The following is a 13,297-nucleotide window of genomic DNA, read 5'->3' on the forward strand; positions in this document are numbered from 1 at the left end:
TAAAAACCAATTTTTTTTTGGTTATGCAGATTAGATTAAGGGTCAGTCAAACTATGTTAGAGGCTTAAAACGAAACGAAATTTGAGAATTTTTTAAATTTTACTTTTGTAAAGCAAAACAACTAATCACGAATATGCATGTTTTTTCAAATAAATTAAGGATCATTTTCATCACTAAGTATGTTTTTGGTCTAATTTTCATTATTTTAGTATGTTTTGATTTAACTTTAGTCTAAATTGAAAGTCTTATCAAAGTGGAGGTCTAAAGCCATAGTTTTTTCTTCCTTTACATTGCATTATTGAGTTTTTTATTTAAGGGTTTGAAAAAGAAAATATAAGAAAATTTTTCTTTTTTCATTATTGTGTTTTTTTTAAAGAAAAGAAAGAGTATGGAAATAAAAGTTAGACATTTTTTCCTTTAAAACTTTTCCGCCAAATATGGCTTGATTGTGAAGGAAAACTTTATATATATATATTACTAATTTACCCCATCTCAATTTTCTTTTCCATGTTGCTATGAGTACATAATTGTAAATTTACAATTTTTTTCCTGTCTTTTCCTTCCGATCTAACTTAAGAATGTAATTAATACTTTTTTTAATTTTCTTTTATTTTAACTCGAGAATGTCTTTTAGGTATATAATTTATTTTCTTTTCTTCACCTATTCAAACTTATCATTTCTTTTCCTTATATTTTAAACTCAAGAATGCAGTGTAAGAGACAAATATGATTAGAGTTTAAGAGCTCATATGTTTCGGAAAACAATCACCAATCACATCTAACTATTTATTTGTTTCGTTAAAAAAATTTCTTTATGCAATATAGACTTTTCAGCCGCTTACACAATCTGACGCGACTCCTATCAATCACATTAACTATTTGTTTCACCCATTAAAAACTGTTGCCCGTTTTTTGTTATATGAGACGTGGGCTTTTTTTATTTTACATATCTTATGACTATCCGTAACCATACTTAACTGTTTGTTTTGTCCATAAAATATCGAGCCTTTTATTCCCATTTATATCAAAAGAAGGTTCTAAACCGGATTAGTGTTACCAATGGCTAAAATAAATGTAATCACAACAAAAATGTTATGATACCTTTATTAAAAGATCAATGAATAAAGTCCTGTTATTTTCGGTAACCTAATAACGAAACATAATCAATACACCCGTAATCACAAAAAAACGCAGATAAACCCAAAAACCAAAATATAAAACCCGATTGGAAACTTGTTGACCAAATGTCATGATAACAACAATCAACAAGAAAATTAAATTTACAAATCCATGTATTAATTATTATTATTCATCATCATATACACCCATAACACGTGTCAGCTGACGTGGAACATTACCATCTCTCTCTCCATATTCAGCAAAAACCCCCAACTTCCTCTTCTTCCTTCTTCATACACATGATCAACCTGCACAATTATCATCCCAATTTCAATTCAGGTATATATCTTTATTAATTCTCACCATTATTTCTTCAATTCACCATCAAATCTTGCATTTCAAACCAAACCCACTTCCAATTTCAATCAATTTTCATGTTTATTTCCAAGATTGTTAAAAAGATTCGATTTTTATGATGATTATTTGTTAATTAGCTTTAATCTGAACTGGGTTTGGTTTAATTGTGTAAGATTTGATGGCAATTGTGTGTTTTGAGAGAGATCAGAGCTCAAAATTGGGGAAAATTAGCTCATAATTTATTAAAACCTAATAATTAGAATTAATAATTTAATTAAGATAAAGCATTGTGTTGTGATAGACTATTATTATTTTTTATTTTTATATTTATTAATTTTTTTATTATGGATTTTTAGTGATACTGGGCTGTCAGAAATCTGGAATTCTTGTTTAGAAGGCATCTGATTTTTTTATTTTTTTTTGAAAGATGAATTTCTTAATCCCTTGTTGGAAGTGGGTTTTGAACCCATAACCTCTCCAAACCTTAGTGTAGTAGAAGCTTTGCCTCTACCATTGGACCACAACCCCAATGGCAGAAGGCATCTGATTTTAGTTTCTGAGTTTTATTTTAATATATTTATATATTTATTTTTAGTGATTTTGAATGTTTTAGTGATATGGGTTGTCAGATGTTAGATGTGGATCTTGAAGGACAACAAAGGCTTGTACCTTTTATTTTATCTTTCCCTTTTTTTGCTTTATGTCAAGGTCTTTATAGGAATAATTTGGTGGTTTCTGGGAAGTAAATGGAGTTGGAATCAACTTGTACTTGCAAAGTTTGTTCGGATTCCGATGGTAAAGGCGCGTATCGAATGATTCGGTTAACAAATTTGGTGGATTTTGGGATTTATGAATCTTGAGTGGTTACTAGGTTTTAAGTTCTAACCCTGGGATACGTTTTCTTTTAGTAGGGAAGCGAATCTTGTATTTATGAACACCGTTAATCGTTTTGCTTGATTTACTTAATGCGTTGGGCCGTTGGCGTGCGTGTCGGTGTGTGCGTGTGTGAGTGATACTTTTAGCAAATTTGAGTCGGCTACTTGAGTGAAACCTTATGATGATTAATGACGTCCTACATATATACACACACACGTATACATAGATAAATATTGTTGCGCGTTATAGGGAGGGAAGGGGGTTTATTTTGTGAAACGAAGACGTGTATCTATTAATAATTAATGTAAATGCTAGGCTATAGTTGTTGTGTTTGTGTTTTAATTAAGTTGTGTTTATCAGTTTATTATGTAGAATGTTACATTTATATGTTCGTTATGTTTCCATTTTGTGCTTTAGTTACTTAAAATGTACACGCATTGAGGTTTCTCATGGCATATGTGAAGAAAAAAGTTGTATTGTGTGTTTACATTAAAAGTGATTTGAGTGTATACCAACCAAAAGATGTTTGGTAGTTTTGATGTTTATTATCTGGAGCCTCTAATTTATTAAAAATTTTTAATATTTTCTCATCTCGTAACCTCTCTCACCTGTCGTCTGCAGCCAAGTGAGGAAGTATTTAGCAAGACAACCTTCATAGCTAAACGTGAAAGGTCCGCGTCATATCTGAATCATTTTAAGGTGTTTACTCATGGGAAACTGTGAAGAAGCAAAGGATTGTAAGCCTGAAGAAACATCTTCACCTCCTGCGGTAAGAATTAAACACTTATTTTCTTTCCTGTTTTCATTTATTTTTTCTATTTTTGCAAGATAAACAGTATGTTGTTGTATAAAAAGGAATTAAATTATCAAAAGTTGTACGGTACATGTCAAGTTATCAAGTATGCACAGATAAACTGATGATCTTAGTTATTTGTCAGCATGTCACTATATCAACTGTTTTGAGATCATACAGTTTGCTATATTCTTCTATGACGTCTCATTTTATATTGTGTAACCATTTTGTACCACGTCAGACTATTAGTTATCGCTTTACACGAGCGTCTTCTTTTTTGTCGTTTAATAATTAATACTGTTTCGTGCGCCGTACCATTTTCATATGGCAATTTTGTCGTTTCGTGCTGAATGATACTATGTCACTTGAGTTTATATTATTTCTAACGGTTTTTCTTTTCTTTTTTTTTTCTTTTTGTCAGGAGCAGCAGCAAACCAGTCATGCATTTTCCGATTGGGCGTCCATGCAGGTCTAATGACTTTAACTGCCATTGTTGTTTACAACTGAAAATTGAGCTCTTGAACCAGATTAACCAGCTAACGTGATTTTGCAGGCTTATTATGGCCCGAGAATCCCTGTGCCACCATACTTCAGTTCACCTGTTGCATCAGGTCATGCACCTCCACCATATATGTGGGGCCCAATGCCGGTATTTGTGCCATACGAAACTTAAATCCTTCGAATATGTTAAAACTTGACCATCCTTTTGACTTTTCGTTGTACTTTTGGTTCAGCATATGATGCCGCCTTATGCTGCTATGTATCCACATGGAGGCGTTTATGGACATCCAGGAGTTACTGTGGTAATCTTAATAATAATATTGTTTATATGAGTTATCATGTGCACTACTGAACTCGTGTTTGTATGATGCAGGCGGGTAATCCTAATCCTACACTCGTACCGATCGAGTCATCCGGGAATTCAGATCGAGGCTTGATAAAGAAGCTGAAAGGAATTGATGAGTTGACAATGTCGATAGGAAACACCAATGGAATCTCTAATAGGTAATTTTAAACCACGTATCGGTTGATATGTATTAAGGAAATTTTTTAATCTCTTAATGTTCTTAACAGTCGGGATACTGAAGGCTCTAGTGAAGGCAGTGATACTAATACAAGTTGTAAAAATGGTCAGAAAAGCATCCGTGGAGGATCATCTACAAGTTGTGAGTTTAATATTACATGATATAAAAAATATAAAAATATAAGGTGTCGTGTAGTCTATAGTCTATACTAAAACTAGGGTTGTTAAATGGGTCGTGTTCGTGGGTTGGCGGGTCCGACACAAATCTGCTTTCGTGTCACACATGAACGGAATTCGATGTGCTTGTTGGTGTGTTGACATGAACACAACTCTGCTTGGCCGGCAAATTTTTTTTCTTTATATTTTAAAATTCTAAATTTACATGTTATTTTTATTTTTATAAAGCAGTTATGTTTTAAATATGCCATATTATTTAAAAATTTAATTTTTGGCATATAAAAAAAGACCCTATAGTTTTTTTTTTTGTAAAACACATTGGGAAGAAAAAATAAAAAGTAAGTGGGTTAAATGGATAAAGTATTAAATCCACGAACCAAGGTTGACATGAACATGACCCCTTTTGCTAAATTTGTTTGCGGGTTCAACCCAAAACGGACCAAATCCCGTTTAGACTAAACTCAATCCTGCAAATTTCGTGTTAGAAATTCACATCCCTAACAAAAACTTGATACATGATACAACCAGCTGAAGTTGTCAAGACTGAGCGAAGTGATACGAACATGCTCTCTAAGAAAGTGACAGGTGTCAAGATTTTGGGTAAAGAAGTTGAAGCGGTTATTTCCGGTGACTCGGGAACCGAGCTAGAGCTTAAAAAGCCCCCTGCAACTGCCAACATGGCCATGGTTCCCAGCAGTCTTGTGCTTCAGGTACATATCTTGCTTAAAATTAATAATATTTTTTGAAAATTAATTTTTGAATTTGGATTGTGATTTATTTCTAGGACGAACGGGAACTGAAAAGGGAAAAAAGAAAGCAGTCAAACCGAGAATCAGCTAGGAGATCGAGATTAAGGAAACAGGTAGAATAAACCATTCTCGTATTATGGTATTATTTATACTAGAAAAATAATAAAAATGATTAATACTTTTTTTTTGTTGAATATATTAATATCCAGGCTGAAGCTGAGGAACTTGGTATCAGAGTTGAAGCACTCACTAGTGAAAATTTGAAACTCAAGTCTGAGGTCAACCAATTAACTGTTAACGCAACTAACTTGAAGATTCAAAATGCTAAACTACTGGTACTTGCGTAGATTCCAGAATCTTCTCGTTATTATACAGTCCATCAACTTAAATGTTTTTATATAGGGTTGGCGGGTTGCAAAGTGTTAAAACATGTTGATGGGTTGTGAGAAATGGGTTAAACCGGTCAACCATCTTAAATACGACACATTTATCTCGATATGATAACCCCAAACCTGATTGTTTTCATGACATGTCAATATGGTCAAAGACTTAGGGGTGTGCTTGAAAACAAAAAACCTACACATAACCGAAAACCAAGCTAAACAAAACTGATGGTTTGGTTTTACGGTTTCCTAAAAACCAAATCTTTGGTTCGGTTTTGGTTTTGCATGTGGTTAAAACCGAAAAATACCTAACTGAACATGTGGATTCTCATTTTCCGTTTTCTAGTGTGAAGTAACTTATAAGAATTTAATAAAAAAGATTTATACACAAGTTCATTATTTTGGGCCAAAATTTCTTCTTCGGCCCAAATTTTTTTATGCCCAAACGGAAAAACTGAAAAGGGGAAACCGAACAGTTTTCCAAAACTCAGAAGCCGAGTTTTCAGTTTTTGGTTTGACTTGAGCCCAAAACCGACCCATGCACACCCCTACTCAAAAGTTACCTGGGTTTACTTTGCGGTTCTTGAAGGGTATGTTAGACATTCAATAACACAACCGACGATTTCAATGACAGTTTTAATTTGGTTATAGGAAAAACTCAAGAAGGCACAACTTGAACAAGCTACCGAAGACCCAATGCCCGAGAAAACAGGTTCATCTTTGACCACTGCTAACCTCCTCTCAAGAGTCGACAACCGTTCCGGTTCGGTAATTGGAGACACCGCCAGTTCTGGTTCTGGTGCACCGGTGCACCAACTTCTGGATGCTAGTCCACGAGCTGATGCGGTTACTGCTGGTGCGGGCTAACCCACAACAAGTGTGCACTTGACCCCTTGCTATAGTATCTTAATTTACAAAGTTAATTGTGTAAATTTGGTCTATATTTATGCGACCCAAATAACTTCTAACAGCAAGTAGAGAATATGAATATGGATATGGGTATGGATATGAATCGGTCTTTAATAGGTACCCTAAGTTTCAGAGTGCGGGTCGAAATTAACTGGCCTGAGTTAGTTTATTGTAGTTAACTGATCTCATGGTACTAAATACATGTTTTGTGTGATGTATGATGTGTGTTGATTGAATGTTTTAAGGTCAAGTACAAGTTATTATAACTTAGGCTTGTCTGGCTGGTTCGAATCGAACTGGATTTTATGACCTAAATTTTGGGCCGAACAACTAGCTTGGTTCTGGAAAAACAAACTTTTCGGGTTGGATGGATTGGCCAGACCAGTTAAAACGATGCCGTTTGAACTGGTTTTGTTTTGTTTCGAAATCGTTTGTTTGTATTAAGTTTTTAAAATGATGAAGATGTTTTATAATAGAATTATTATGGTTCAATTGGTTGGTCGGTCTCTTAGACGGCCAGGATATGAGATTATCATCCAAGTAGATGGTTTTGGAAGTTGAGCGACAAGTGTCGGGGCAGAGTGTCATATACAAAATAAAAGAAGAAATTGAGCTACGTCTTATGTAAACACTCATTGTCAAGGTGCCATTCATATATCTCAAAATCCGGTGAAGTGCATTAAGATGACAGGAACGAGGAGCATGCACATGTATGCAGACTTGCTAAAGCGCGTAGCCAAAGTATGTACGGGTTGCAATCGGCCATCTTCGCTTGATCAAAAATGTCTCGGGCATATTTCAATTGAGACAAAAACGCCCCACTTGAATCCCAAGTAACCGATATACCAAGGAATAACTTCGAGAGCTGAGATTCTTCATGGCAAACTCAGATGAAAGACGACCCATGACATGTTGATTGACGTGATCTGAATTATACACACAATAATACAAATATTCTCCTACAATTTAAATAGTTGTTTTTAATTAGTTTTTATATAAAAGATGCATCAAGTTAATACATACATAGTAGTTAATTGATTGGTGGAGTGGTAAGGGAGAGATCAGGTGTTTCACGGTATGATACCGGACCAAGAATAATAGATGAAAACATGTGATCCACTAGTTGAATGGGTGTATGCCTCAACGTAGAGGTGCACAAACCATATATTTTCAGGAACCGGTTCCGGGTATGGACAACAAAAGTCAAAACCGGGTCCGGGTAGTAACTGGTTCCGGGTATAGTCGGGTATTTGACTGGGTTTTGACCGGTTCCACCGGTTTTTTTTCGGGTTTTGGGTAGGGTCGGGTTTTGACCGGGTATTTCCGGTTCTAGTTCCACCGGTTCCAGGTACGACTCCGGGGAGAAATCCTATACCTGGTCGTACCCGCGAGTCGGGTACGGGTAGGAACCGGTTCCGGATCGGGTCCATAACCATGTATTTTTGTGCACTTCTACCTCAACGAAATGGCTGGATTTATCTAAAACAAATCAAAGTTTAGCAACCCATTAGAGAGAGGGAATTGGAAGTCGATTGAAGGTTTTCGTTTAATGATGGAATATAAGAGCATTTCCAACTCATTCTCTACTATATTCAAGTAATTACACTGAAAATTATTATATGTATACTTTTTAATTAAATAATATTTTTTATAATTTTATCATTATCATTTCCCTCCTCCATTCACAACTACTTTAAGAAAATATTAAAATTATTTACGGTGTGAACAATAAAAGCCTATATTTAGTTTTCTCTTATAACATTTTCTCTGTCCTATATACACAACCACTATACCATAAAATTTATAAAACTCACTCACATAAATATAAGGAACGAGCTAAGAATGCTCTAACATGACGGAGAACAATAATTCAAGTTTATTCAATTAAAGGCGGCATTTGATTAGCGTGTTTATCATGTTAAAGATTCGGTTTGAACGATTTAAATTATTTTTCTGTCAAGTTTTGTGCCATGAACTCAACTGTTTTGTTTTCGTTTATGTGTAGCTAACCAGTTAGAACTACCTACGCTTTGTGTTGATAATGGCGTTTTAATTAGTAATTCGGGTTTTTAACGAACATATAATAAACTTCTGTTGTCACGTTTTGATTCTTATGATCATGGTTGTAAAAATCCCGACTAGGTGCCGAGTACTCGTCAAGCAATCGCTACAAGATATGGTGTCGAGGCAAGTTTCTTTAGTTCCCCTTAATTACTCGGAATCCATTAACCCACGCCACAATTTGATCTAGTCGGTCAACTCGAGTCGACTGACTTTAAAAAATAAAACTTAATTCATATTTCTATCATATTAAGAATGACTATCATTTTTTTAATAAATGATTTTCAAATTTTAGTTACTTTAGTATTTAAAGATACATCTTTTGTATTTATATTGATATTCACGTATTTTGTTATAAATATTAGTAGATTTATAATACTTGATATATATATATATATATATATATATATATATATATATATACGATTGATTTCTTTTGAGAACCGCTTTGAGTTTTAAGAACTCGAAAGAACTCAACGTAACAATTTTTTTTTGAATTTTTTTTACACATGTGTAATACGTAAGTGTAAGTAATGTACAAAAAATTACCGTAATTTTTTACACACCGAGTCGACTTTTTACACATGTGTAACTAAAGTTTAAACTTGTGTAATCAACAAAAATATTTATTCTCTATTCTGATTCATTTTTTAATAAAATTTAATCTCAGCCACATATTTTAACTCATTTAATTAAATGTGTGGTCAAAAATTGAGTTTTTAAAGTTCTTACAACTAATCAAGTTCTCAAAATATCCCTCCCCTATATATATATTATAAAAGTTCCCAAAAATTAGTTTCTTTATAATATACCACATCCGAGTGCTCTCCTCATAGACCAAGTACTCAGAACTCTTAGTCGACCGCCCGGGGAGCGCCTAGTGACTTATGCAACCATGCTTATAATATAATTCAGTGTTTTACTGTTGTGATTGATGGTGGTTTGTTTTTTTGATGTTTTGTTGCATGAATTTGTTTTGTGTTATCTAGGGTTATACGTTTAAATTGTTTCTTTGGTGTCTTCGGTTTTGTTATGGTTAAGGCCTTCCATATAACTTGTTTATCTAGCCATAGTTATCCTGATAGTTCACCATTTGATAGTCTGATATACATATTAGGAGTTCAGTTATTTTATTGCCTTATTAGGTTAGTTAGTTGTTGCGACTTGCGAGACATCAGTTGGTCATCTAGATTCAGTCGGATTAATTTTCAATATAAGTTATATAAAATAATTAAATTGAACTACCCCTTATTCCCTAGGTTTGCCATCAGTACGGGCCTTAGAGGAATGTGTGATTATTGAGATAGACACGGAATCTATCATTAGGGTACTTAATATTCCTGGCAGGTCCTAGTCTTTATCTTTATAACTGTTTCGGTCAAAAATTAACAAAGTAATTTTGTGATCAAATTCGTATGTGAGGTAGAGTGCTTGATAAAAAATATGGTGAACACAATGATTTGATTTCGAGGGAAAAAACCCTTGATCTTGAGGATCGCCGGCACAAAAAACCCCCGGACGGTGAAAACTAACATCGTCTATTTATTAATAGCAAAAAAGGTTGATTACAAGTGTTGGAGCTGATAATCGATCAATTGCTAAGTGTTACAATAAATTTCAGTAGCTATGAGTGCGAGGTGTGTGTTCTAAATGACCAATTCAGCTCGTTTAAAAAACAAAAGATTACAACTGAAATTCCGAGAAACCCGGGATAAACCCTAGACTAAGTCTTCCATTATCCGTTGCTTCACACGTTCGAATTGACGGAGCCTCATAAGTAACCATTGCAAACCCACGTCTCTTAGTAGCACATTAAACACGTGGTTATATCTGCAAAACAAAAAGAACAATAAAGGACAGTTGGATTAGCGAAATATAATCCTCAGAATACTTGCTTCGGCAGGATAGGTTGAAATCCTTAAAACATGATCAATCCTGAGGATAAAAATCTGCTCCCAACAATTGCCCCCAATTTTTACAGTTATTGCGAGACAACTGTAAAAATTTTAAATTTTAAACTCGAAAATATCTCTGCGATTTGAAAGGACAGGCACACGAATTGAGGAAACCCTATAACCGTTCACTTGTAGGTTATAATCAGCCCATTCCGAAATCTCAAAACCACATTAATCTCTTCGTCGCTTCATAACCAGGTCAGTCTCTCTCTCTCTCCCATCTTTTAATTTTTTGATCCTTCTCGTTTAATTCAAAATAAAAATGATGAAGAAAACCCCTCGATCGCTCAACCCTTTTACCTTTACAACCTCCGAGGATTTCATCGATCAGGGTCATATCCCTGCTACTGATGAGGATCAGTGTCTCTTTAACGATGACGACATCAAATCTCTAAAAAATCCTGGTTTGTTACCCGCTAAGGCCGTTATCAGACCATACGACCCCTAAGCTAAAGCTGATTTCTCGTCCAAAACATGGCTTTGTTTTTTTACTATCCTTTTTCAATCGGTATCTCGTACCCATTTCCCCCGCTCATTAAGGAATTTTTCGATATTACCGGCTTCTCCTACTCTCAGGTTATGCCAATGGTGTGGAGAATCTTATCTACAATAGATCGTTTGAATAAAACCCACGAACTGACCATATGTATCCCTGAGATAGCCGCAACCTATAACCTTCGCACACACGGATCTTACTGTTATTGCCTTTAATCCAAAACCAGTCGCCTCTACATGGTCCCCAAAGTGTCTACTAATGACCACGATTGGAAGAAGAAATTCTTCTTTGTACGCCGTGACTCAATTCTTGATGGAGAAAACTTGCCTGTTGAATGGGTTCATAAGGGTAGGAAATCCTTAGGATAGAATTTCTTTCTGTAAACAATTTGTATTAACACATCTTCTCTTTTGTAGTTGTTTTTGACGATTTGTAAGGTATAGAAGTAATACGAATCAAAGACTTAAAGCTCTGTTCAAAATTCCAGCAAAAGAAAGAGAATTCCGATTTGAAGGAGAAACAGGCGACACCAGCACAACTGCAGCGAGGTCTTCTGAAACTATGTCTTCTGGTAAGTATCCTGGGTATTTCACAAAACCCTTAGAATTTCGCTATCCTGAAAATAACTTGACAAATTGTTGCACATAAATGCCGAAATCAAAATCTTCCTTCAGCTTGATCGACTTGGATGACCTCATCGAGGACAAAGCCGTGGTGAAACAGGAACATTCCAAAACTCTCTCCCCAAAGCCGAGGATTCCAACCACTCGCCAGAAGAGTGCTGCCCAGAAGAAAAGGAAGGCTACTACCTCAGCCGAGACTGAACCTTTTGCTGAGATGAGCAATGCCGAAGCCGGAGAGAAATTACAAGCTCTTGGCAGTCTTCTTGGAACAGTAAGTATCCTTATTTATCTTGAGAATAATAATCTGTAGAAAATTTATGTTAACCTGAGGATAACAGGGATTTGAAAATTACCAACAAAGGCTCCATGATACTGAATTGGCTTTGAGAGAAGCTGAAAGCAAGATTGCAGATCTCCAACATGTAGCAGACACAAGGATCAAGCATTACAGAAATAAGGAGAAAGAAATTGTGGAGCTTTGAGCCTCATTCGAGTTCGAGAAAGCTGAACTTATTGAGGATGCCAAGAGGTCTGCGGCTACAAGTATCCTGGAGTCAATGCTCAAGATGTCAGGGGAGGTGTAGACAAAGGGCTATGTGATGGATTCCTGGAATTCTGAAGCTTGGGCAAAGAAGCTGAAGAAGTTGAAGGGTGAAGAGGTCGAGGCTCTAGGTACTTCTGAGGTGATAAAGGAGACAGGTGCTGATGAGGTGGCAGAAGTGGAAAAGAAGGCGAGTGACGAGGGTGATGATGACAAGGCTTGAGCCCGGTTTTTAGGTTGTATGATGTGTTCCTGTTGGTTGTTTGTTTGAACAATTTCTATTTTGGTTGTGTATGAACAATTTAATATGCTTAGGATAACGGTTTGGGTGGAGGGATCCTGGTTCAGGATGAAGCCCAAACTATCTTTTATTTCATGTTTTGAACAATCAAATGGTTCAGGTGGATGGACTCTGTTTTGAGTGAAACATGAATAATCTTATCCTGCACTTTAATATTAGTATAACAACTTTTTATGAATTATCTTGGTATTTTATCCCTGTTTTTCTATTAAATCCTTAGAATAAAATTGATTTTATTAGGATTTAAAAATTTAATGAAGTTCCTTAATAACAGTTTAAGTTTCAATTCAACAAACCAACACCAAGTTATAAAATTCATCTTACAAATAAGACAAGTAATATGAAATATAGAATATTCACAAATAGGAAATCATATCAGAATCATATAGCAACTAACCCTGATAATGTCTAGACCATTTTATCCTTGTAATAAGATCATTTTTCAGGATGTTCCTTCGATTCTGGGGATATACTGATAGACCTGCAATGTTAAAATTATCCTGAAAATAAACTTATAAATTCTGGCGACAAGGCCCAAATAAACTGGCGACAGGGCCTAAATAAACATGCGACAAAGCCCTTAGAATAGGTGAAAACCCCTTAAACCTTAGGAATGGTATGTCTACCATTAACCTGGGATTCAAACCAATAGCCGAGGATAACGAGGTAACAAGTCACTATATTTCATGTGCTGGCCCCGCCTCTCGAACTACGGCTGAATAAACGTGCGCTACAGGCGATCTTAAGAAGAGGTGAAAACCCCTTAAACCTTAGAAGGCATTGAATAATACCTTAACAGGCGACAAGGCCCAAATAAACTGGCGACAAGGCCTAAATAAACTGACGACAAGGCCCAAATAAACTGGCGACAAGGCCCAAATAAATTCATTCCATGTGGTAATACCACATATCTTCAGGCTACAAAACAGTCAA

General features: G+C 35.3%; 1 protein-coding gene across 1 annotated transcript; it reads left to right on the forward strand.

Moving 5' to 3' along the window:
• The first annotated feature begins 1,348 nt into the window (after positions 1 to 1,348).
• On the forward strand, positions 1,349 to 6,558 carry LOC143615641 (common plant regulatory factor 1-like). The gene is made up of 11 exons (XM_077088720.1): positions 1,349 to 1,458; positions 2,974 to 3,121; positions 3,567 to 3,614; positions 3,699 to 3,794; positions 3,880 to 3,948; positions 4,020 to 4,150; positions 4,220 to 4,311; positions 4,875 to 5,056; positions 5,131 to 5,208; positions 5,305 to 5,430; positions 6,130 to 6,558. Exons 2-11 carry the CDS (start codon positions 3,062 to 3,064, stop codon positions 6,343 to 6,345), a joined length of 1,098 nt encoding a protein of 365 aa, XP_076944835.1. The 5' UTR covers positions 1,349 to 1,458; positions 2,974 to 3,061; the 3' UTR covers positions 6,346 to 6,558.
• The last annotated feature ends 6,739 nt before the right edge of the window (positions 6,559 to 13,297 follow it).

This window comes from Bidens hawaiensis, unplaced genomic scaffold, assembly GCF_021521415.1.
Source record: "Bidens hawaiensis isolate Kalapana, Puna unplaced genomic scaffold, B.hawaiensis_p1.1 tig00043661_1, whole genome shotgun sequence".
Taxonomy (NCBI): domain Eukaryota; kingdom Viridiplantae; phylum Streptophyta; class Magnoliopsida; order Asterales; family Asteraceae; genus Bidens; species Bidens hawaiensis.

Bases quoted from the DNA above. Each gene is read 5' to 3' on its own strand.
- LOC143615641 (XM_077088720.1), top strand. From the start codon at position 3,062: ATGGGAAACTGTGAAGAAGCAAAGGATTGTAAGCCTGAAGAAACATCT. The intron at 3,122-3,566 runs GTAAGAATTAAA...TCTTTTTGTCAG, and splicing joins AAACATCTTCACCTCCTGCG to GAGCAGCAGCAAACCAGTCA. The intron at 3,615-3,698 runs GTCTAATGACTT...GTGATTTTGCAG, and splicing joins CCGATTGGGCGTCCATGCAG to GCTTATTATGGCCCGAGAAT.